Source organism: Saccharomyces paradoxus, chromosome IV, assembly GCF_002079055.1.
Source record: "Saccharomyces paradoxus chromosome IV, complete sequence".
In the NCBI taxonomy this organism is placed as follows: domain Eukaryota; kingdom Fungi; phylum Ascomycota; class Saccharomycetes; order Saccharomycetales; family Saccharomycetaceae; genus Saccharomyces; species Saccharomyces paradoxus.
In genome coordinates this window covers 235,389-254,971 of record NC_047490.1, presented here as the reverse complement: position 1 = coordinate 254,971, position 19,583 = coordinate 235,389, and the positions used below count along the sequence as shown (strand labels likewise).

The window sequence follows — 19,583 nt, the reverse complement described above, 5'->3', positions numbered from 1 at the left end:
CTGCAATATATTAATTAATCAGTTCAAAATTGTTGCTGTACGAGCAACAAGATCCAGATACTCTCTTAATTTTCCGCTAGATTGGAATAATAGATAAATCTTGTCGTTCTCATTAGCGACCAATGAGGTAAATGCCAGAGCTTCTGAAATAAACTTTGGAATCTTCAGCAACTTTGCAGCTTCCACCAATTTTTTATGCAATTCCATTAGTAGAAATGGAGTATATAGGGCTCTGATTTCATACAAGATTTCATAATCTGCCGAATCGACAAAATCAGAGGAAGTTAAGTCTACTAAAAATGTCCGGATTAATTTAAATGTATCCTTTGAAAATCCTTGCAGTTTCTCTATTAAAGTAGGAATGTTCGATTCTGAATTTAATAAGCTAACGGATTTTTGCCATTCTTCATATTGCTTTATACCTTGAATCAAGTGCTCATATTGGGTAATTTCTTTCAAAAACTGATCTCCATTTTCATCTTCAGATATGTCCTCAGTTATTTTCTCTAATTCATAATTCTTGCATATTTCTCCAACACTATTTCTACCCATAAATTGTTCAAGGGCCTTTACACGGCCATTTAACAAAAATCTTCTTGACAGGGCGATGATGGAGTGAATAGCATCCACATAAAGCTTTCCCTCAAGAAGCCATTCTACGCCATATATTAAGTGCATATCAATGCTGTTTATATCGAAAGATATGGAAATTTCGTCAGATGGTGAATATTCTTGCTCAGTTTCTTCAAAAACACGTTGTGTAGTTCTTCTCAAAATATTAGAGGCAGGTAGTTTTAAAAAGTTTATTATTTCAATTTGCTTTTGCCTTACTTGCGGATCCTCCAAGGAAGATAGTATGAAAGAACATGCCTCTAAGCAGTCAGATTCATTGAGAAAAGTGGCATATATTGGAATATTTTCATAAAGGCCTTGCAATTTTAGGAGACTGACATATGTAGTAATAAGTTTAGATTTGTCAACCTCTTCAACAGAACCTGGGTTAATTATATCAAGGAAAATGGCTAAATGCGTAACTATCCTCAGAAGATAAGGCTTATCTATAATATCGTTACTAGTTTCCGTCCCCTTTACGACGTCAAGCAGCATTTCCACAGACGAATGGATAACTGATGGTAAAGAATCCAGTATGACAGATGCCATTAAAACCCTAATCGGGTGTTCACTTTCCGAGGGATGTCTTGAAGCCACTCTATTAAGCACTTCTTGTACGGTGAGTGAGTGAGAAGGTAATGGTAAAATCAATTCATCAGTACCTATTTGGTTGTTTTCCAAAAGATAATTTTCAATTTCAATTTGTAAAATTTGATTTAGGTGTAAATGAAGATCAGATTCCCAATCTGAATATTGCAGAACTTCTTGGTTGGGAACATCACCACTCAAGTAGCTGTATATCGCCCTTTCATAAGGATCCAAGCCCGGCTGTTGCGAAAGACTGTAAACAGTTCTTCTCCACAAAGAATGCTTCTTGATACCTTGCTGAGTACTGAATTCGTTTGCAATCTGCGTATCAATGCTAGGATTCAAATACTCTTGGATCCCACACAGAATCATACAAATTGTAATGTTGTCAGACAGTTTGGCTTCCTCTAATGCGTCATCAACTGCACCTGCCAAAATTAGTTCGTAGATGTATTTAAAAAAGATATGATCTTCTTCTTTATCTTTAACATCAAGGACATTGCTATTGTCACGTAAAGGTAAATCCAAGTCACAGCTCTTCAATCCTCCAGAAGTAATACTATTTGACCATTTAGAAGTTGGTATATTTTCAGGTCTTTCCTTTACATATGTATTTTCTTTGAGCCAAACCATCACTATCCATATCTGGTAAAGTTGTTTATTTTCTTGCATTAACTTCTTTTCGAATAAACCCCTTGAATTATAAGGATGAAGGTCCATTTCTTCTAGATTAAGATCAGCATTCCGAAAAACCAATAACAGTTCTACTAAATGCCAAAATCTAGCTTCCAATTCCCAATCTTTAGAAGATATGAGATTTCGTTCGTCTGTAGAATTAGCTAAATCCAATGCAAGCTGACCAGCGGCTGAGCGAAATTCTCTTATGATGTTGAACGGGTCAATGGGATTTTGCCCATTATTCTGTTCAATTCTATATTCCTTTAAAGTATCCGAGAACTTCGTAAAGTGCTCTGTTTGGCGAGCAGCGGACAATTCCATTTGAAATGGCTATATAGTTTACTTCGAACTGGTATTCACTTGGTTTATAGGTTGAATTGGTCAATATTTCTCGTTTTCGGATTTAGCCTAAACAGTTCAAATGTCGTATGTATTTGGGCATTCGGTCTAATTTTCCATATTTTCTTCACTTAAAGTATCATTAAATACGAAAAATATTAAACCAGCATACTTTATATGAATGCAGTAGAGAAATCATTAAGTGATAAGCACTATATAGCTATATATGAGTTACAGAAATTCACTGTCTTGAGTTTAATGTACTACGAACGATGTAAACTACAGCGCTGTAGAAAAGTTATAGAAAGACGTTCATACGCACAACCATTCGGCAAAAACAGACCACCCAATCCCAGAGTCGGCAATCACTAAAGCGCTCCAGACGCCCGGCTCTTTGATTTTGATGCTTACTTTCCAGGTACCGTAAGGGAAATGAGGATCACTCTTGACTAATTCGTGAACCCTTCCCGAAGGTGACTTGATCGCCATCGGTTGTCTCCGATTTTGGTTTGGTCCTTCATCACTGCTGTATATAATACCATCAGAAGGGCTTTGAATAACTTCAAATGAGTACTCATTATCAAAAAATAAGTATCTACTCTGTGGCTCTACAATGTACAGTTCGATCTTCTGAATGCTTTCTGAGGGTATCTTAACCACAAATTCGTATTTCATGTTACTTCCCTTATGAGTCAATGGAACCATCATGGACAGTGGATGGATATTAGCAATACTGGTTTGTGTACCCCTTACACCGGAATGTATGTACAACGAACCTTTGCTCATATTGGGTGGTAAGACCGCTTTGATTAGAGCAATTCTCCTACCAGACTCAGCTTTTTGCTTTTTGATTTGAGTTAATGCGAGTTCCATATTCCTATACGCATTTGAAATTTCTTCATTGTCCGTTGGAATAACTACTGAAGCAAACACTTCAACGTCATTGGGAATTTCTAGGGAGCATTCGTAGACTTCAGAATCTTCTAAAAATGATAGTGCCGTGCTGAATTTGTATAACTTTAATTCATTTTTAAAAAACGATGGAAAGACTAATGGTAGATGTAATGCAGATAATTGATCAATACTAGGAACAATATGTTGTTCGAATTCCCTAGGTGGTATATGTGTGTATATCATTTCTAATGGTGCCATTAAAAAGTAGCTGTTTTCAGCTTTCTTGATCTTCCTGTTATTTACAAATTCATGAATCGGATTGGTTACATTACCTAAAATAACATCAATGAACCTCCATTCTTTGTTAACCAGTATTCTCAACCAGCAATGGTTATACTTGAACTCCCAATTTATGGCACTCGGTGTTTTCAGGAAGCCTATGACAATTTCACAAGTAATGCCCAATGAGTTTGCTAATTTCTTGAAAAGCCATGTCAATTCATATGGTGTACAATGCTTTCTGAATAGTATTTTCTCTAAATATTCGGGTTCTGCAGAAAAATCTGACGTTCCATTATCATCGGTCAGAGCAAACATCTCTGTGCAGAAAATGTACATGCCTCTTAACTTTTCCAAAACAGTCGAATATCTTGCTGAAAAAGTTGTTTGAGCCCAAGTGTCTAATGCCATAGTTCCATCTCTGACACATCGTTTCCAAGTCATCTTATCAATGTATTCTATGTTTAATTCGGCCAGTTCCGCATCGACTAAGCCGGGCTTCGCGTTACCTTTAACTTCATTAGTATTTAAACCATTGTAAATCGAATCTTGAGGATGCAGGACCAAATCCCGATTTTCTTCGAGGGCTCTCATATACCTTGGGTGTTTCTCATATTTGGTCAGAGTTCTTGCTCTGTTCAAATGGCATTTTATCGCAATCCAGTCGCGAGCCTCGTCAGGTGTTGCAGACAAATTTAAATTCTGGATATCAGGTAGTTTGGGATATGCATTCGGTGACTTTGGAGAGGATATTGTGCTCGAGCAGTTATTTGTATTCCTCTTTGGAATAATTATTTTCCTAAGGATATCACCCATTTTTCCATTTCGCGAACTAGAATTGGAATCATCAAATGCCTGCGAATCTTCAACTTTTTTTGAAGGGCAGCTCTTCGCATTCTGTGATCTCTGCAATGAATCGGAAAACGATTGTGCATATTTATGTCTTGCAAAACTTCCCGCGCTCGTGGCACTAAAATCACTCATTAGTGCAAAGCTGTTTTCACTGCTACAAGCAGAATCATCTAAATACTGAGAGTTTGAAAACAGGCCTGACGAGATAGAGTCCTCTCCTAAAGAAGATCTCTTTTCTGGAATAAAACCGTCATAGAACTTCTGGTTATCTTTATAATAGTTATATTCTCTGGAAGAACGTGCCAAATTTAAATCGTTCGCAGAATATGATTTCTTTGGTGTCCTTTTATCTGTCTTCCTCATATTGTCCAAATTTGGTAATGGCGGGAGAGGTGGTAATGGATTATTCATTGACTCCTCAAAATTTCGTATCTGGGGCTTCGTATGGTTAGGTAAAGGCAAATTTGGCGCTGAATTATTGTGATGTCGAGGGGATTGGGTATTATAGATATTATTTTCATTTATTATTTCCTTTGATCTTGCCTTCCTAGCTTTAGTCAGAGAATCAGCCGGCCTTTTGGGTGAATTGGGCATCGATGAAGATAGCTTCTTTTTAGGCCTTGACCCCTCACCGGAAAACCTCGATGGTACGGGTGGAATAACAACTTTGTTCGATTTTTCATAACTTTCTGCTATTTCTGAAGCCTGCCTACCGCTTTCGGATACTGTGCTCGAGTTTAATCTTTCTTCTAATAGAATAACGAAGTTATGAGGGAAATATCCAGAACATTTTTTGTTTCTCAATAACCTGCCGTAGAACCAAGAACCGGCAATTCTTGTGACTTCCATAATATCTCCTTCTAGAAAGCCTAAATCGCCCTTGGTTTGGCCTGACCAACCATACCTGGCCTTTACCTTAAATGGTGGTTTCAAAGATGTCAAATTCGTAGCCATTTATGCAAATTTAAATATAAAATGGTAGATATAGGAACTAAATGTAGGAAATGAATGCTATAGTTATAGTTTTGAGGCGGACCTTTGAAGTTTCCGAACTAAATAAAATGCGGTAAAATTAATGTAAAGTAATCAATAAGGATAGAAAGGTATTATTAAAAATATTCAAAGGCAGTGTACGCTTAGAGTAAACAAATGATGCGTTAAAATATTAAGGGTGAAGTGAAATCTGAGGGAAAAAATTAGCTAGTACTAGACCAAAAATATGTTATTATTATTATGTTACGCAAAAGAAGTTCCGTTAATTCTTGCGCTCTCTCCTACTTCAACCGTTTGATGCCCAATAGTAGAGAATAAATAAAACTAAAATCTTCCTTTATAGTACTTATTTTAAATAGTTGGTCCAAGCATACAAGCTGTCAAGCTTGATCTCGCCATCCTTTTCAGATCAGCTCAGTGGTCACCAAACCAGCCATTCGAGAATTTTTCACTTCTATCGCGCCCTGACAGGCACCACTTTTAGTGCATATTTAGAAAAAAAGAAAAACCCTACAACGTTGAACTAGTTACAGTATTTACCAATGTCAACAACAAAAAAGCTACGGTGAAATGTGAAACCAACGCTAAAAATTACGGTATTTTATCATTGAAGCGATGATTTTGTACTTTATTGCTCTTTGGATCTTGCAGAATCTCCAACCTTTGTGATGGTTAATTCTTTTAAATATCTTTTAGTATCTTAAATGTTAGGGATGAGTCTGCGAAGTTTACCAGATACCTCTTGCTATTTGTAAGCTATCTCTGTTTAAAATGGTTGGGATTCTGAGTGAGAGCAAAAATTGAGCTTGAAAATTTCTAAATCAAGGGTGTTGTATGTTGCCTCCACATTGAATTCTCACGAGGGGGCCATTGAAAGGAAAGGCATAAGCTCAACACTAAAAAGAAGAGCAAATAGCACAGCGGAAACAACTGGAAAGTAAACAATTTGTAAAACAGCTTACATGTCCGAGCAAGCAACTAAGCCAAGAAATTCATCCCATTTGATCGGGGGCTTCTTTGGTGGGCTAACATCTGCTGTTGCATTGCAACCTTTAGACCTTTTGAAGACGAGAATCCAGCAAGACAAGAAAGCCACGTTATGGAAGAGTTTAAAGGATATAGACAACCCTCTACAGCTATGGAGAGGTACTTTACCATCAGCATTACGAACATCAATAGGTAGTGCTTTATATTTATCATGTTTGAACATTATGCGGTCATCTTTGGCAAAGAAGAGACATGCTGTACCTTCATCAATTAATGATTCAAACACTGTTTACAATAAGAGTAGTAGCTTACCACGATTATCCATGTATGAAAACCTACTAACAGGTGCATTTGCAAGAGGCCTAGTCGGTTATATAACCATGCCAATCACTGTCATTAAAGTCCGTTATGAGTCTACTCTGTACAACTATTCCAGTTTAAAAGAGGCAATTAACCATATATATACTAAAGAAGGAATTTTTGGATTTTTCAGAGGGTTTGGGGCTACTTGTTTAAGGGATGCTCCCTATGCTGGTTTGTACGTACTATTGTATGAGAAATCGAAACAACTACTGCCCATGGTATTGCCCACTAGATTTATTCATTACAATCCTGAGGGGGGATTTACTACTTATACCTCTACGACAGTAAATACAACAAGTGCCGTGTTATCCGCCAGTTTAGCCACCACAGTAACGGCACCGTTCGACACCATAAAAACGAGGATGCAATTGGAACCATCGAAGTTTACCAGTTCACTCAAGACATTTACATCTATAATAAAAAATGAAAATGTGTTGAAATTGTTTAGCGGGTTGAGCATGAGATTGGCAAGAAAGGCTTTAAGTGCAGGTATTGCATGGGGTATATATGAAGAGTTAGTCAAAAGATTCGTGTAAAAATTAGACGTACATATTTAATTCTACTCCTGCATTCTCTAAATGAGGTATACGTACGAGTCTCCGTAGTTTTCTTATAGAGTGACCTGACGCTCAGAAGTACGTACATACATATATATATATATATATACACGTAGAAAAGAAAATTAAATAAATAACAAGGAAGTGAAACTCTAACTATAAAGATGGGTTGGATGCGTTACAAGTGTTTAAATAGATGTAAAAAGTTGAGGGATAGCTGCATTTATTGGCTTTTGGCAATGGCCTTCTCAACTTCTTCAGTAAGTATATCTGTTAGCTTTGTGCCGTTTCTCAACGAAACCCATTCCCCATTGAGAAGGTCGAATCTGTTAGGCCCAGACAATGGAGATGCCAACCAAATTTGTTTATTTGGAGGTTGCTTGTTTATTACATACGTTCCAAAAGCTGGGATCTCCAATGTCATTACGCCATGGCTTAGCTCTACATCGGGTATGCAATCTGGATGAGCCTCACTCAGTTCTTCCATACTATCTAATAAATTGTCTAGGTAGATATCTGCCTCTTCGTGGTATTTTTCAAGCGGTAAGTTTAACACTTCCTGAGGCACAACTTGACCATCTGTCGAGGATTCTACAAATCTCTTCTGAAAAGTATTTACAGTACGATTATTATTTTTTGCCACAACTGGACAGAATCTGACACGTCCTCCTGCTGCTGCTATCATAGATCTTCTACTCAGTACAGAACTGGATCGAACTATACTTGCTAGAGACCGCTTGATCATTCCTACACGCTATATCTTCGCTTGGTTTCTTATAGAATACTATCCTTCTAAATATTCAGTTGTATATAATAACCTGTGAATATCTCCGAGCAAAGTTCCTTAAATCTGAAGTCCAAATCAGAGTGATTATTAGCGGTTGCTAATCCCTCATGTTCTATAGGGCTATGTAGCCATTGTAAAAGACGTGACTTTCAAATATAATCACTAAGTACGAATTTTATTGAAATTCGGCAAGTGCGATGAGTTATATATTTAAATCGAGCATCCATGATCTACGTTTAACAAAGAAAAAGGTGGTATGGCCCTATAAATCCTCACATTGAAGCCAATAAGTCGAAAGCATGAATTTATACGGGTATTTTTTACTTCTTATTATTGTGCTTGCTTTCATTGCATTACTACCATTGTTTTCTGGTATCGGCACATTCAAACTCACTAAACCAAGTTCGTCCGCAACAACACAGTCAACGACCGGTAAACTTGGTAAGAGGGAATATTTGAAGAAAAAACTAGATCATACCAATGTGTTAAAGTTTGATTTGAAGGGCACGGAGAAGAATCCTAGTGATGACCGTGCAAATGCGTCTTCCGCTGCTAGAAAATTTGAAATTGATTCAAAGACAGGCCTAAAAAGACGTATAATTGGACAGTACAACAAAGATCCAAATGATTTCGATTTCGATATCGATGACCTGATTAATGAAGATGAACTAGATGAACGGAGGGAAGAAGAGAAAAAGCTGAAAAAATACAACGGTAAGAAAAATGAAGCTTACGAAGGATTTGTATAATAATGGAATGATTTTTTGGATTTTGTCGTACAAAATTGTTAGAACTTCGTCATTACAAGCTAAACAATTGATTTAACGCATGGTGTAGACTTCAAAATACTCAATTTCCTTTATAGTTATTGTTATTTACACAATTACGGATATCGTATTTATAACTTAGTTTACATCTTTACCGGAAATATCTCTATGATCTCTAGTCCTCTTGAACTTCATCTGCTCTTGAACCTCTTCTTGCTCTTGGTTCTCCTCTTGCTCCTGACCTTCCTCCTGCTCTTGGTCTTTTTCTTTTTCATCTCCTTCTTCATTATTTGTTGGAATAGCTTCCAAATCATCCTTCATCTCCCCAGTCTCTTCATCATAGTCGTATTCGTAAAATAACATAAATACACCGGGTGTTGAAAGAACTTCAGCTTCGTCCACAACGTACACGGTCTCATCAGATATTCTCCACCAACAACCCCTATATTTTCTAAATGCAATGTAATGACCGTAATTATGGGTACCGTAGTGGACAATAACTGAGCGTAGAGAATATGTCAATGGAGTGGCTGGAACTGTAGAAAATGACCTAGCATAATTGATAGGTGGAGCTGGTATAACGTCTTCGTCATCAGATGATGTTTCTAGTTGATCTTCAACACTAACCTTTGGTTCGCCAAGGCTTGCGTTGTCGACTTCGTGAAATTCTTCATGGTCTTTAACATTTTCGTCATCATCATCAGCATGCCCTATGATCCTCTTTCTAATGGTGTTCCCTAAGGCATCGGTCTCTTCAACATACTCATCCTCATCATCAGATGTCAAGCCATCAGCTTCACCGTTTAGCGGATCATAATTACTAGTGTTTTTATTATGGCTGTAATGAGACGCATAGTTCCCCTCTCCATCTTCATATTCTCTTTCTTCCTCGCTGTCTTCAAATTCCTGTTCAAAGCGTTCATGTAATTTAGTGTAGTACTCACCGCCGATGTTTTCATCTTCGCTTGACTCTTGTTGTAGAGCTTTTTCCTTCTTTGACATTGGCAAACGAGCGTCCAAATTTATTTCGTCAATATCGCAACACCATGGGGCGAGATTCAACCTTGACTTAAACAGTACTTTCGAATTATTTTTTCTTATCATGTAAGTCCTTGGATCAAATACAGATCTGTTGATATGAATAGATAATAATGGTGGGGGTCTTGATATTAAGATCTGCTTAGATTTAGAGCATTTGCGTACCATGTTTGCTGTATGCAACTTCTTATAATCTTCATCGTCAATAACTGGCTTAGCAAGAACTTCTTCGATTTGCTGTACCCTATCTTTAACGGCGTTGATCAATTTTTCTGGAATGGAACCCTCAGGCTTTCTTTCAAATTGTTCCAACTGACCCAATAAATGAGAGTGAGCTGCGGTGAGGGCACAACGGTTACATTCCACGCCTTCGATAATTTCAGGTTTACTCCAGTCGCTTAATAACTGAGATAACTTTAAAGTGGAACCAATATTTTCGTTCGGTAAATTTAAGCTCAATCCCGAAAATACGGAATACCTTATGCCGCCGTTCTCACCACACTGTAAGCAACCAATCCTTTCTGCCGTAATACCATCTAAAGGAGTCATTAATTTAAAAGGTGTGAAATTTTGGATCGACTTATCGTGTAGTATAGAGTTAGGATCAATTTGTTCCGTTGGAATATAAACTGTACCAACTTTATCAAGGTTATGTTGACCCACTAAAGCATCATCAGGTAAGTCCGTTTTCGCAATTGGAGTAGTATCTAGCTTTTCAGTATTTAATGATTTGACATTACTCTCCAATTCGGCTAAGATATTCTGGAAGAATTCTTGTGCATCTTCTTGATCGTAACCGAGAAGTATATTTTTTCTTGGAGACTTGGACATTGCTTTCAATAAACTATTGGTTTTGAAATAAGGTTTATCCCGATAGTACTTAGCATTTAAAGCAGCAAGTAAATCCCTTAAAGCGGCACTAAATGTGATATCTGGCTCTTGGTTTTCTTCTTCTTCCTTGGAACTTAACTTCCTATTCAATTTCTTTTTATGCTTACCATAAACTTTGCCACTCTTACGGAAGTTCTTCTTATGATTTCCTTCATCCTGAGCAGATTCTTGTCCGTTTTCTTCCTCATTTTTTTCTATCTCCTCATAAGTTTTGATGACATTATTGTCCAAGAATTCCATTAATTCTCTGGACGATGCCAACGATTGCAAAACAGAGTTCATAAAGCAAGTGTTACCATCATTGACCAAACCAGCAATGAAACCACCCCTTTTCAAGATTTCTTCGTCCAAGTGGGTAAACTTACTTCTGGGCAACCAACGGCTAAGACTATTATTATTCCTAAAGTTTGTTGTCATTTCACTTATGCTCTCAACAATGTAGTTTAGATGGTCTGGTTTTTTATAAAAAAATACTACTACGCCAAAAATTAATAAATAAATCGATAGATTGTTATTGTTGTTATTCCAAATTTTAAAATTTTTCAAAAAATCCTGTCGGGAACCAAATAAAAATTGCAATAAACTGTTTATCTTGCTTTCAATAAACAAATCCATACAAAATTTTGTAGATTAAAAAAGAAAACTGTTCGAAAGGGTTTAGCTTCGAACAAGGGAGGGTACTAAAAGTGTAAAATAATCAGACGTTATAATGGAAAAGAAAGGAGAAGCAAATTTTGGCGATCGCTTCTGTTCTTTGAATGCGTATAAAACTTTTTCCTGAGAAAAAAAGGAGGCAAATCACAATGTTAAAAGCTATATTATGGTGTGCTTTTAAAGCAAAAAAAAAATTGTTTCTAAGGTATATAACCAATAACTATTGTATAGTAGATTTAACCAACCTGGCCATCTTGAAAATTTTGTGGTGCTAGTTGAAAAATGTGTTTTCGTTTTCCAGTGATGGGAAAAGAAACTTGCCTTTGCAAATGTCATTCTCTACGTAAAAAGGAAAGAAGAGATAGCAGAATACGGAAAGACGAACATGGAGGCAAAGGAACGTTTCAAACAAACACCTAACGGCAGCCTGATATACGGGCACTCAATAGCTTTTGAAAGGAATCTTACGGCCTCACAGACCTGTAAAAGGATTATGGGCTCAGAGAGTTCGGCGTTGGTAAAAAAGAAGCTGCCAAAAGGAAATATCTTTCAAGGCAGCTCTTTTGCTTTGACTGGCAAACGCTCTTAGCAGAGGTTTGCCGTACAAAAGAGAGGGAAATTCACGTTTTGCTTACTTAAGACTTGTTTTTTCTTGTTGCAGCTTCATCATGGCACATAAGGAGGAGGAGATTCCACGGTAGACTGTTTGTTGTCCTGGGGAGCTGCACCTTGTAACAGAGGAGTTTCAACGCTCGGGTACACGTTTCTAGCAGAGCTTCCTTGCTGAGAACGGTTTTGGAAGGTCTCTGAGTCTTGAGGACGATTTGAGGGGACGTTTCTTTCACTATCTACCCAGCCTTGCTGGTAATAGTAGACGTATTCGGCGTTCCTTAAGGGACTCGTAATCGTGATGTAGTAGAATGCGTGCAGCATACCAGGCAAAAACCCCAGTAGTGTCAGCAGCACATTCAACAGGAAATCAGATGAAAAAGGCCCAGATCGAAAAAGGACCGCAACTGGGGGGAAAAAAAGCGCAATAATATACAGTATGAAGTCAGAAACCGTACAACAAACACAGTAGCAACACATGATGTGCGTTCTTGTTTGTCTCTACTTGGTATAGCGCCTTTGTTGCGAGATGCCCTCTTCCGGTATTTTTGATTGCCCTTTATATAACATACAGCCCTTTTTCTTTCCTCGATGCTGAAAAGTGGCGAGATGGGCAGCAGGGTAATAAAACTAGCAAAAAAGTCGATTAACAAAGTTATACAAAGCAAAAATGCGCGTACATAGGTTGTCTGGTATTTATACTTTTTGAGCAGCATAATTGTATTTATCATACAATTTATTCCAATACAGTCTTAGGGGTTCATGCTCCAAGCCGAGCTCCGTTATCTTATCAACCTCCTCATCGCTCAAGTCAAAAGAAAATAAGTTTTGGGCGTCAGAAATTCTTTGAGGCTTGGAAGACGTGGTTACAGGTAACACGCCGCGTTTGCTCACCCAACGTAAGATAATCTGGGCTTCAGACTTGATATATTTCTCAGAAAGCTCTTTCACGAATTCGAAAAATGGTTGAGACTGATCTTGTGCACTTTTTTTTTGTAGGGGACCTAGTGGTGAGTATGCCTCCAGCAATATATCGTTTTCTTGGCAGAATTTGTAAATCCCTGGTGTTTGGTTTTGCAAGAAGGGGCTGAATTCAATTTGATTAACTTGAGGCCTGACTTCCGCAATTTTCAGGATCCTTTTCAAGTCTTCCACAGCAAAGTTGGAAACACCAATATTTTTAGCTTTACCTGATTTGTACAATTGCTCCATGTCCTTCCAGGCTTCTTCCAAACTGAACCCGTTGGCCTCTTTGGAAACAAACGGACTATGTAAAAGGTACAAATCGACGTAGTCAGTGCCCAATTTCTTCAAAGCCACATCCAGTCCTGCAGCTGGAGAATCTGATACCTTGATCTGAGTTGAGTACTTGTCCGTCAAGAATATTTCATTTCTTGGTTTTTTGGTGAGGCTGAGCGCCTTCCCAACTTCTGGATATGTTCTGTAAATCTCAGCAGCATCAATGTGAATGATACCAGGCAAATTTAGAGCATAGACAATCTGCTCAACTAAACTGTTAGAGAAGGTAGCATCTGTTTCCTCGTTTTTATACCACCTGGTGCCTGTCCCGATGATGGCTATTGCAGGGATTTTATTCCCATTATTCAAGGTAAAGAATTGTTGGTAAAATGACATTATGCACTCGTGCTCTTAATTGATTGTTGGTTTTAGGGTAACATAATCTTCCATATCTGTGTTTATATCTAAATATGCGTATCCAAATATGCGTATCCAACTGGCAATATATATACATATATGCGTATGTGTGTACGTGTTTGCATAGATATTCAAAATACGAGCAGGGGAGATTCTATGTGTGGATTAGTAAGGGGAGTGTGGCAAACTTCCGTGTTCCGGTTAATTCTCCGTGCTTTCTTTAGGGCATTGCAAGAAACCCAAACAGGAGACATGTGGAAACTTCTACAAAACTGTGTGCCGTTCTATTGGCATGAGCAGGGGGCGCAAAAGAAACGCCGGTAAATCGCACGGGACCCTGTCGGCTACGTAGCCTCAAGGGTTGATTTGATACTTGTATACAGGACTTGACAAGTACAAAAGGGGCCCATTAAACAGCAAGCAAGCTTTGAGAATTGATAGAATTGATTCAGAATGTTCCCTGCAGAAATAGCGGCGGGTCCTGATCCTTCCCACAGAAGACACCGCCTTACTGAGACACTACTGTACGATCGTGAGATGTGATGTGTGCTCGATTGGAAAGCGGAGAACATTATGAAGTAAAAAGTCTATCAGTACGTCGTGAAGGCTTTTAAGGAACATCACTAGGGTTATTGAAATCGTCACCATACGTAACAACTACAAAAATGTCTGCTCCTGCTGCCCTTGATGCTGCCTGTATTTTTTGCAAGATTATTAAAGGTATGTTGTACTTACGAAACGTTGCTTAGGGTCATCAATAATGACAATAGCATCATGTGTAGTACTTATACATAAAGCAAAATACTAACAACCGGTCCGCTGTGCAATAGGTGAAATTCCATCCTTCAAACTGATTGAAACTAAGTACTCATATGCTTTCTTGGACATCCAACCTACCGCTGAAGGTCATACCTTAATCATTCCTAAGTACCACGGTGCGAAATTGCATGACATCCCAGACGAATTTCTTACCGACGCCATGCCGATTGCTAAGAGACTGGCCAAGGCAATGAAATTGGACACTTATAATGTGTTGCAGAATAATGGTAAGATTGCACATCAAGAAGTCGACCATGTCCATTTCCATTTAATTCCCAAGAGAGATGAGAAAACTGGTTTGATTGTAGGGTGGCCAGCTCAGGAAACGGATTTTGACAAGTTGGGCAAGCTACACAAAGAGTTGCTTACTAAACTAGAAGGCTCCGATTAGAGTAATGCATGCTATGATTTTCTTTTGGCGTATTATTTTTATATTTAAGTTTATACATATGCGTGTGTACATTCATACCCACTTTATAATGCTAATAATCATGTTACTGGCCATCGGTGCTGTCGATATCTCGATGTTAAATGTCATACACAGCTCTATCTCCTTCCTTTTTTACGTACAGCTTTTGCGCACTACCCGGAATCCCCTCGAATGTGAATTCGGTGGCAAAAAAGGACATATATATCAGGGCCGTGTATTTAAGAGATCCGCAGTTGATTTGCTCAAATCATCTAACTCTATCAAGATTTGACTCAACGCCATTGACTCGATAACTGGCTCAACTACAAGACAGATATACAAATCATGGGTGAAGAACACAAACCGCTTTTGGACGCCTCGGGTGTCGACCCTCGTGAAGAGGATAAAACCGCCACTGCTATTCTAAGAAGAAAGAAGAAGGACAACATGCTTTTGGTCGACGATGCTATCAACGATGACAATTCTGTCATTGCAATCAACTCCAACACGATGGACAAACTGGAGTTGTTTCGTGGTGACACCGTTCTCGTTAAGGGTAAGAAGAGAAAAGACACTGTCTTAATCGTGCTGATCGATGATGAACTAGAAGACGGAGCATGTAGGATAAATCGTGTAGTCCGTAACAATTTGCGTATTAGATTGGGTGATTTAGTTACGATTCATCCTTGCCCCGATATCAAATACGCCACCAGAATTTCCGTGCTACCAATTGCTGACACGATCGAAGGTATTACCGGTAATCTTTTCGATGTTTTCTTGAAGCCTTATTTTGTGGAAGCTTACAGACCAGTGAGGAAGGGCGACCATTTTGTTGTCAGGGGTGGTATGAGACAAGTCGAATTCAAGGTCGTGGATGTTGAACCCGAAGAATATGCCGTTGTTGCTCAGGATACCATTATCCACTGGGAAGGTGAACCAATCAACAGGGAAGATGAAGAGAATAATATGAACGAAGTTGGTTACGATGATATTGGTGGTTGTCGTAAGCAAATGGCTCAAATCAGGGAAATGGTTGAATTACCATTGAGACATCCTCAGCTGTTCAAAGCTATTGGTATCAAGCCACCAAGAGGCGTTTTGATGTATGGACCACCTGGTACTGGTAAAACTTTGATGGCAAGAGCTGTTGCCAATGAGACTGGTGCCTTTTTTTTCTTAATCAATGGTCCAGAAGTTATGTCCAAAATGGCGGGTGAATCAGAATCCAATCTAAGAAAGGCGTTCGAAGAAGCTGAAAAAAACGCTCCAGCTATCATTTTTATTGATGAAATTGATTCCATAGCTCCAAAGAGAGACAAGACTAATGGTGAGGTTGAAAGAAGAGTTGTTTCCCAATTGTTAACGTTGATGGATGGTATGAAGGCGAGATCTAATGTTGTTGTTATTGCTGCTACCAACAGACCAAATTCGATTGATCCTGCTCTAAGAAGATTTGGTAGATTTGATCGTGAAGTGGACATCGGTATCCCAGATGCTACAGGTAGACTTGAAGTTCTACGTATTCACACTAAGAACATGAAGTTGGCTGACGACGTTGATTTGGAGGCCTTGGCTGCAGAAACACACGGTTACGTGGGTGCAGATATTGCCTCTCTATGTTCAGAAGCTGCTATGCAACAGATCCGTGAGAAAATGGACTTGATAGATTTAGATGAAGATGAAATTGATGCAGAGGTGCTTGATTCTTTGGGAGTCACCATGGACAACTTCAGATTTGCTTTAGGTAACTCCAACCCATCTGCGTTACGTGAAACTGTTGTTGAAAGTGTCAATGTTACTTGGGATGATGTTGGTGGTCTAGATGACATTAAGGAAGAGTTGAAGGAAACTGTTGAATACCCAGTTTTACATCCAGACCAATACACCAAGTTCGGCTTATCTCCATCAAAGGGTGTGTTGTTCTACGGTCCACCAGGTACGGGTAAAACCTTGTTAGCAAAAGCTGTAGCTACTGAGGTTTCTGCTAACTTTATTTCAGTTAAAGGTCCGGAATTATTGAGTATGTGGTATGGTGAATCGGAATCTAATATTCGTGATATTTTCGATAAGGCAAGAGCAGCTGCTCCAACCGTCGTTTTTCTGGACGAATTGGATTCCATTGCTAAGGCAAGAGGTGGTTCCTTGGGTGATGCTGGTGGTGCTTCTGATAGAGTCGTCAATCAACTATTAACTGAAATGGATGGTATGAACGCCAAGAAAAATGTGTTCGTGATCGGCGCCACCAACAGACCAGACCAAATTGACCCTGCTATCTTGAGACCTGGAAGATTAGATCAATTGATATATGTTCCATTGCCAGATGAAAATGCCAGGTTATCTATCCTAAATGCTCAATTAAGGAAAACACCATTAGAGCCAGGTCTGGAATTAACTGCGATCGCTAAAGCTACTCAAGGTTTCTCTGGTGCTGATTTACTATATATTGTTCAGAGAGCTGCTAAATACGCTATCAAGGATTCCATCGAAGCTCACAGACAACATGAAGCTGAAAAGGAAGTGAAAGGAGAAGGCGAAGACGTGGAAATGACTGATGAGGGAGCAAAGGCTGAACAAGAACCAGAAGTAGATCCCGTTCCATATATTACAAAGGAACATTTCGCAGAAGCTATGAAGACTGCTAAACGTTCCGTCTCAGATGCTGAATTGCGTCGTTATGAAGCATATTCTCAACAAATGAAAGCATCTAGAGGTCAATTCAGTAATTTCAACTTCAATGACGCTCCATTAGGTACTACGGCTACGGACAATGCTAACACTAATAATAGTGCGCCAAGTGGAGCAGGTGCTGCATTCGGTTCTAATGCGGAAGAAGATGATGATTTGTATAGTTAGTTAAATGCCAGAAATATTTTTATTTTAAATCGTAAATTCAAGTCATTTCTATAAAAATTCGATAACATACGTGAATAAAAAATAAATCGCCAATTATACGATGTTTTTATAGCCCTTTTTTATATTTATCTTTCAAATTTGGCAAAAAAAAAAGTGGGAATTAAATTATTAGAAAGAAATGCATTGATGTATATGTAATTATATTAATATGTAAAACAAGAAGAAAAAGGGCGATATAACCTCAGTATGAGATCATATGTGTTCTTTCGCCTTTTTCCCATAATGTCATGAAGGAAAGGAAGTGGGATATAATCTCGATCTTTAAGTCACGATTTGAAGAAATTTGACCAATTTGATTTCTTCACTCTTGAATCCTCGTTAATCATCGGTTTATCCAAGCCAGTTTTCAAGATCACAGGACGTGCTTTACTGAAATTGAACGGCTTACTTGTCGGTATTGGCCTTCTATTTTCCTTGTTATTCTGTTTGGAGTATATATTGTATTCTCGCGGAGAAAACTTGTCGCTAATATCATTGGATTCATGTAGTTCTGGTAAAGTTCGTATTCTATTGCTATAGTTGGACAAATTGGATCTTCTGGATTCCAATGTGGAGAGGGTCGAAGTGGAAGCCAAAGATGGAATAGACAAATTAGACGAGGAGCGCGAATGGGAAGAGGATGACTTGTCTACCATATCCTTTTCTTGAGCAGAGGGACTGTTCAGCGTGTGACGGTCTCTTTGCGATTTGTACAGCTTCTCCTCTTTGATAGGCTTCAAAAATGGCGAGAGACATGTAATTAAATCATCCGTGGAAATGGTGACGTCCCAATCAAAATATTCTAGTAGTTCCCTTTCTATGGTGTTAACCTCTCGTAGTATGAGCAGGCCGTCAGTATATTCGGCCCAATGCTTGTTAAGAGGAGAAGAGTCATTCAACGTCTTCGCAGCTAATATTAGACATCCCAAGAATATTCTATGCCTAGTGGTCTCTATACCATAAACGTTACTCGGTATTATTGATCTTAATTTAGCTAAATATACAGAGGTGGCCATCAAAGTCGGAGTTTGAACGTTAGAATGCTTGATCAACCGGTTGATAAATTTAGTCAACGGTGGTGCTGGTAGTGCGATATCTATCATACTATTCGTTTTCTTAATTTTGATAATAGAAGCTGTAGTTGATGCTAGATATTGCACCATTTCCTTAGATACAGCCTTCCTATTAAATTGTAGCAAAGCTTCGTAGTTTGACATTTTTTAGAGTAAAAAAATTGCTGCCGTGTTCAAGTTCCTCTTGCGGTTCAGGTTGTTTAGCACCAGGCCTTACTTTTATGGAGGAGAACTGTAGAGAGTGAAAGAAAAGGGATCTTATAAGGATAAGAAAAAACCACTTAAGAAGCAGTCGAACTTGCATTAGATGCGTAAATCGATCAACCTGTAACAAGTTTGGGAAAAGTCTCACACGTCCCCGAAGTTACAACTACAACCTAGCCCGATGGCGTGCGAGGGAACAATAGATCTCTTCGCAATTTGCACTAACTAGGTAACCAGCCAGACCTGTAAGGACCTTCGAGCGTAGAATTGACCGCAGCGTCCGCCAAAAAATTCTACCTGTACCAGCACTTTTCGTGTTACGTGAACTCTCTTTTCGCGTCACGAAAAGACACTATAAAAATAGTAGCTGGGCTAATTTTATTCTATAGCTGGCCATTTTTTTATGCGATATTTGCTTGGTTTTTTTCAGCTAGAATGCCGTGGCAGAGGTAACAGGAATGTGTTTCAGCTGGCATTCTAGGTTGGGAATGCCAAACTAAAACCCGTTAAAAAGGGGTTCGTGTCTCATAGCCTCTTTATATTTGCTTTGAACTTGTGAAACATGCTACATAACGAAATTCTGTTGTGTAAAATTTTGGAGTCCTATGAATTTGAGCAAAATCCTTGTCATTTCATAAATAA

The 19,583-nt window shown here is 38.6% G+C and overlaps 11 protein-coding genes across 11 annotated transcripts; 4 read left to right on the top strand and 7 right to left on the bottom strand.

The window, feature by feature from the left end:
• Window positions 1-18: 18 nt before the first annotated feature.
• Window positions 19-2,199, bottom strand: NUP84 (Nup84p; the record flags this gene model as incomplete). Its single annotated transcript, XM_033909263.1, has 1 exon — window positions 19-2,199. One exon carries the CDS (start codon window positions 2,197-2,199, stop codon window positions 19-21), a length of 2,181 nt encoding a protein of 726 aa, XP_033765154.1.
• Window positions 2,200-2,529: 330 nt separating this feature from the next.
• CYK3 (Cyk3p) lies at window positions 2,530-5,196 on the bottom strand (the record flags this gene model as incomplete). The annotated part of the gene is made up of 1 exon (XM_033909262.1): window positions 2,530-5,196. The coding sequence occupies one exon, from the start codon at window positions 5,194-5,196 to the stop codon at window positions 2,530-2,532; it is 2,667 nt and encodes an 888-aa protein (XP_033765153.1).
• A 1,001-nt stretch (window positions 5,197-6,197) lies between these two features.
• Window positions 6,198-7,121, top strand: HEM25 (Hem25p; the record flags this gene model as incomplete). Its single annotated transcript, XM_033909261.1, has 1 exon — window positions 6,198-7,121. The coding sequence occupies one exon, from the start codon at window positions 6,198-6,200 to the stop codon at window positions 7,119-7,121; it is 924 nt and encodes a 307-aa protein (XP_033765152.1).
• Window positions 7,122-7,365: 244 nt separating this feature from the next.
• On the bottom strand, window positions 7,366-7,887 carry YFH1 (ferroxidase; the record flags this gene model as incomplete). Its single annotated transcript, XM_033909260.1, has 1 exon — window positions 7,366-7,887. One exon carries the CDS (start codon window positions 7,885-7,887, stop codon window positions 7,366-7,368), a length of 522 nt encoding a protein of 173 aa, XP_033765151.1.
• Window positions 7,888-8,228: 341 nt separating this feature from the next.
• On the top strand, window positions 8,229-8,678 carry EXP1 (Exp1p; the record flags this gene model as incomplete). Its single annotated transcript, XM_033909259.1, has 1 exon — window positions 8,229-8,678. One exon carries the CDS (start codon window positions 8,229-8,231, stop codon window positions 8,676-8,678), a length of 450 nt encoding a protein of 149 aa, XP_033765150.1.
• A 156-nt stretch (window positions 8,679-8,834) lies between these two features.
• On the bottom strand, window positions 8,835-11,240 carry UBP1 (ubiquitin-specific protease UBP1; the record flags this gene model as incomplete). The annotated part of the gene is made up of 1 exon (XM_033909258.1): window positions 8,835-11,240. The coding sequence occupies one exon, from the start codon at window positions 11,238-11,240 to the stop codon at window positions 8,835-8,837; it is 2,406 nt and encodes an 801-aa protein (XP_033765149.1).
• A 705-nt stretch (window positions 11,241-11,945) lies between these two features.
• On the bottom strand, window positions 11,946-12,368 carry SNA4 (Sna4p; the record flags this gene model as incomplete). Its single annotated transcript, XM_033909257.1, has 1 exon — window positions 11,946-12,368. One exon carries the CDS (start codon window positions 12,366-12,368, stop codon window positions 11,946-11,948), a length of 423 nt encoding a protein of 140 aa, XP_033765148.1.
• A 216-nt stretch (window positions 12,369-12,584) lies between these two features.
• SPAR_D01140 (aldo-keto reductase superfamily protein) lies at window positions 12,585-13,523 on the bottom strand (the record flags this gene model as incomplete). Its single annotated transcript, XM_033909256.1, has 1 exon — window positions 12,585-13,523. The coding sequence occupies one exon, from the start codon at window positions 13,521-13,523 to the stop codon at window positions 12,585-12,587; it is 939 nt and encodes a 312-aa protein (XP_033765147.1).
• A 686-nt stretch (window positions 13,524-14,209) lies between these two features.
• HNT1 (adenosine 5'-monophosphoramidase) lies at window positions 14,210-14,754 on the top strand (the record flags this gene model as incomplete). Its single annotated transcript, XM_033909255.1, has 2 exons — window positions 14,210-14,264; window positions 14,375-14,754. The coding sequence occupies 2 exons, from the start codon at window positions 14,210-14,212 to the stop codon at window positions 14,752-14,754; spliced, it is 435 nt and encodes a 144-aa protein (XP_033765146.1).
• Window positions 14,755-15,117: 363 nt separating this feature from the next.
• CDC48 (AAA family ATPase CDC48) lies at window positions 15,118-17,625 on the top strand (the record flags this gene model as incomplete). Its single annotated transcript, XM_033909254.1, has 1 exon — window positions 15,118-17,625. One exon carries the CDS (start codon window positions 15,118-15,120, stop codon window positions 17,623-17,625), a length of 2,508 nt encoding a protein of 835 aa, XP_033765145.1.
• Window positions 17,626-17,951: 326 nt separating this feature from the next.
• Window positions 17,952-18,881, bottom strand: PCL2 (cyclin PCL2; the record flags this gene model as incomplete). The annotated part of the gene is made up of 1 exon (XM_033909253.1): window positions 17,952-18,881. The coding sequence occupies one exon, from the start codon at window positions 18,879-18,881 to the stop codon at window positions 17,952-17,954; it is 930 nt and encodes a 309-aa protein (XP_033765144.1).
• Between the last annotated feature and the right edge of the window lie 702 nt (window positions 18,882-19,583).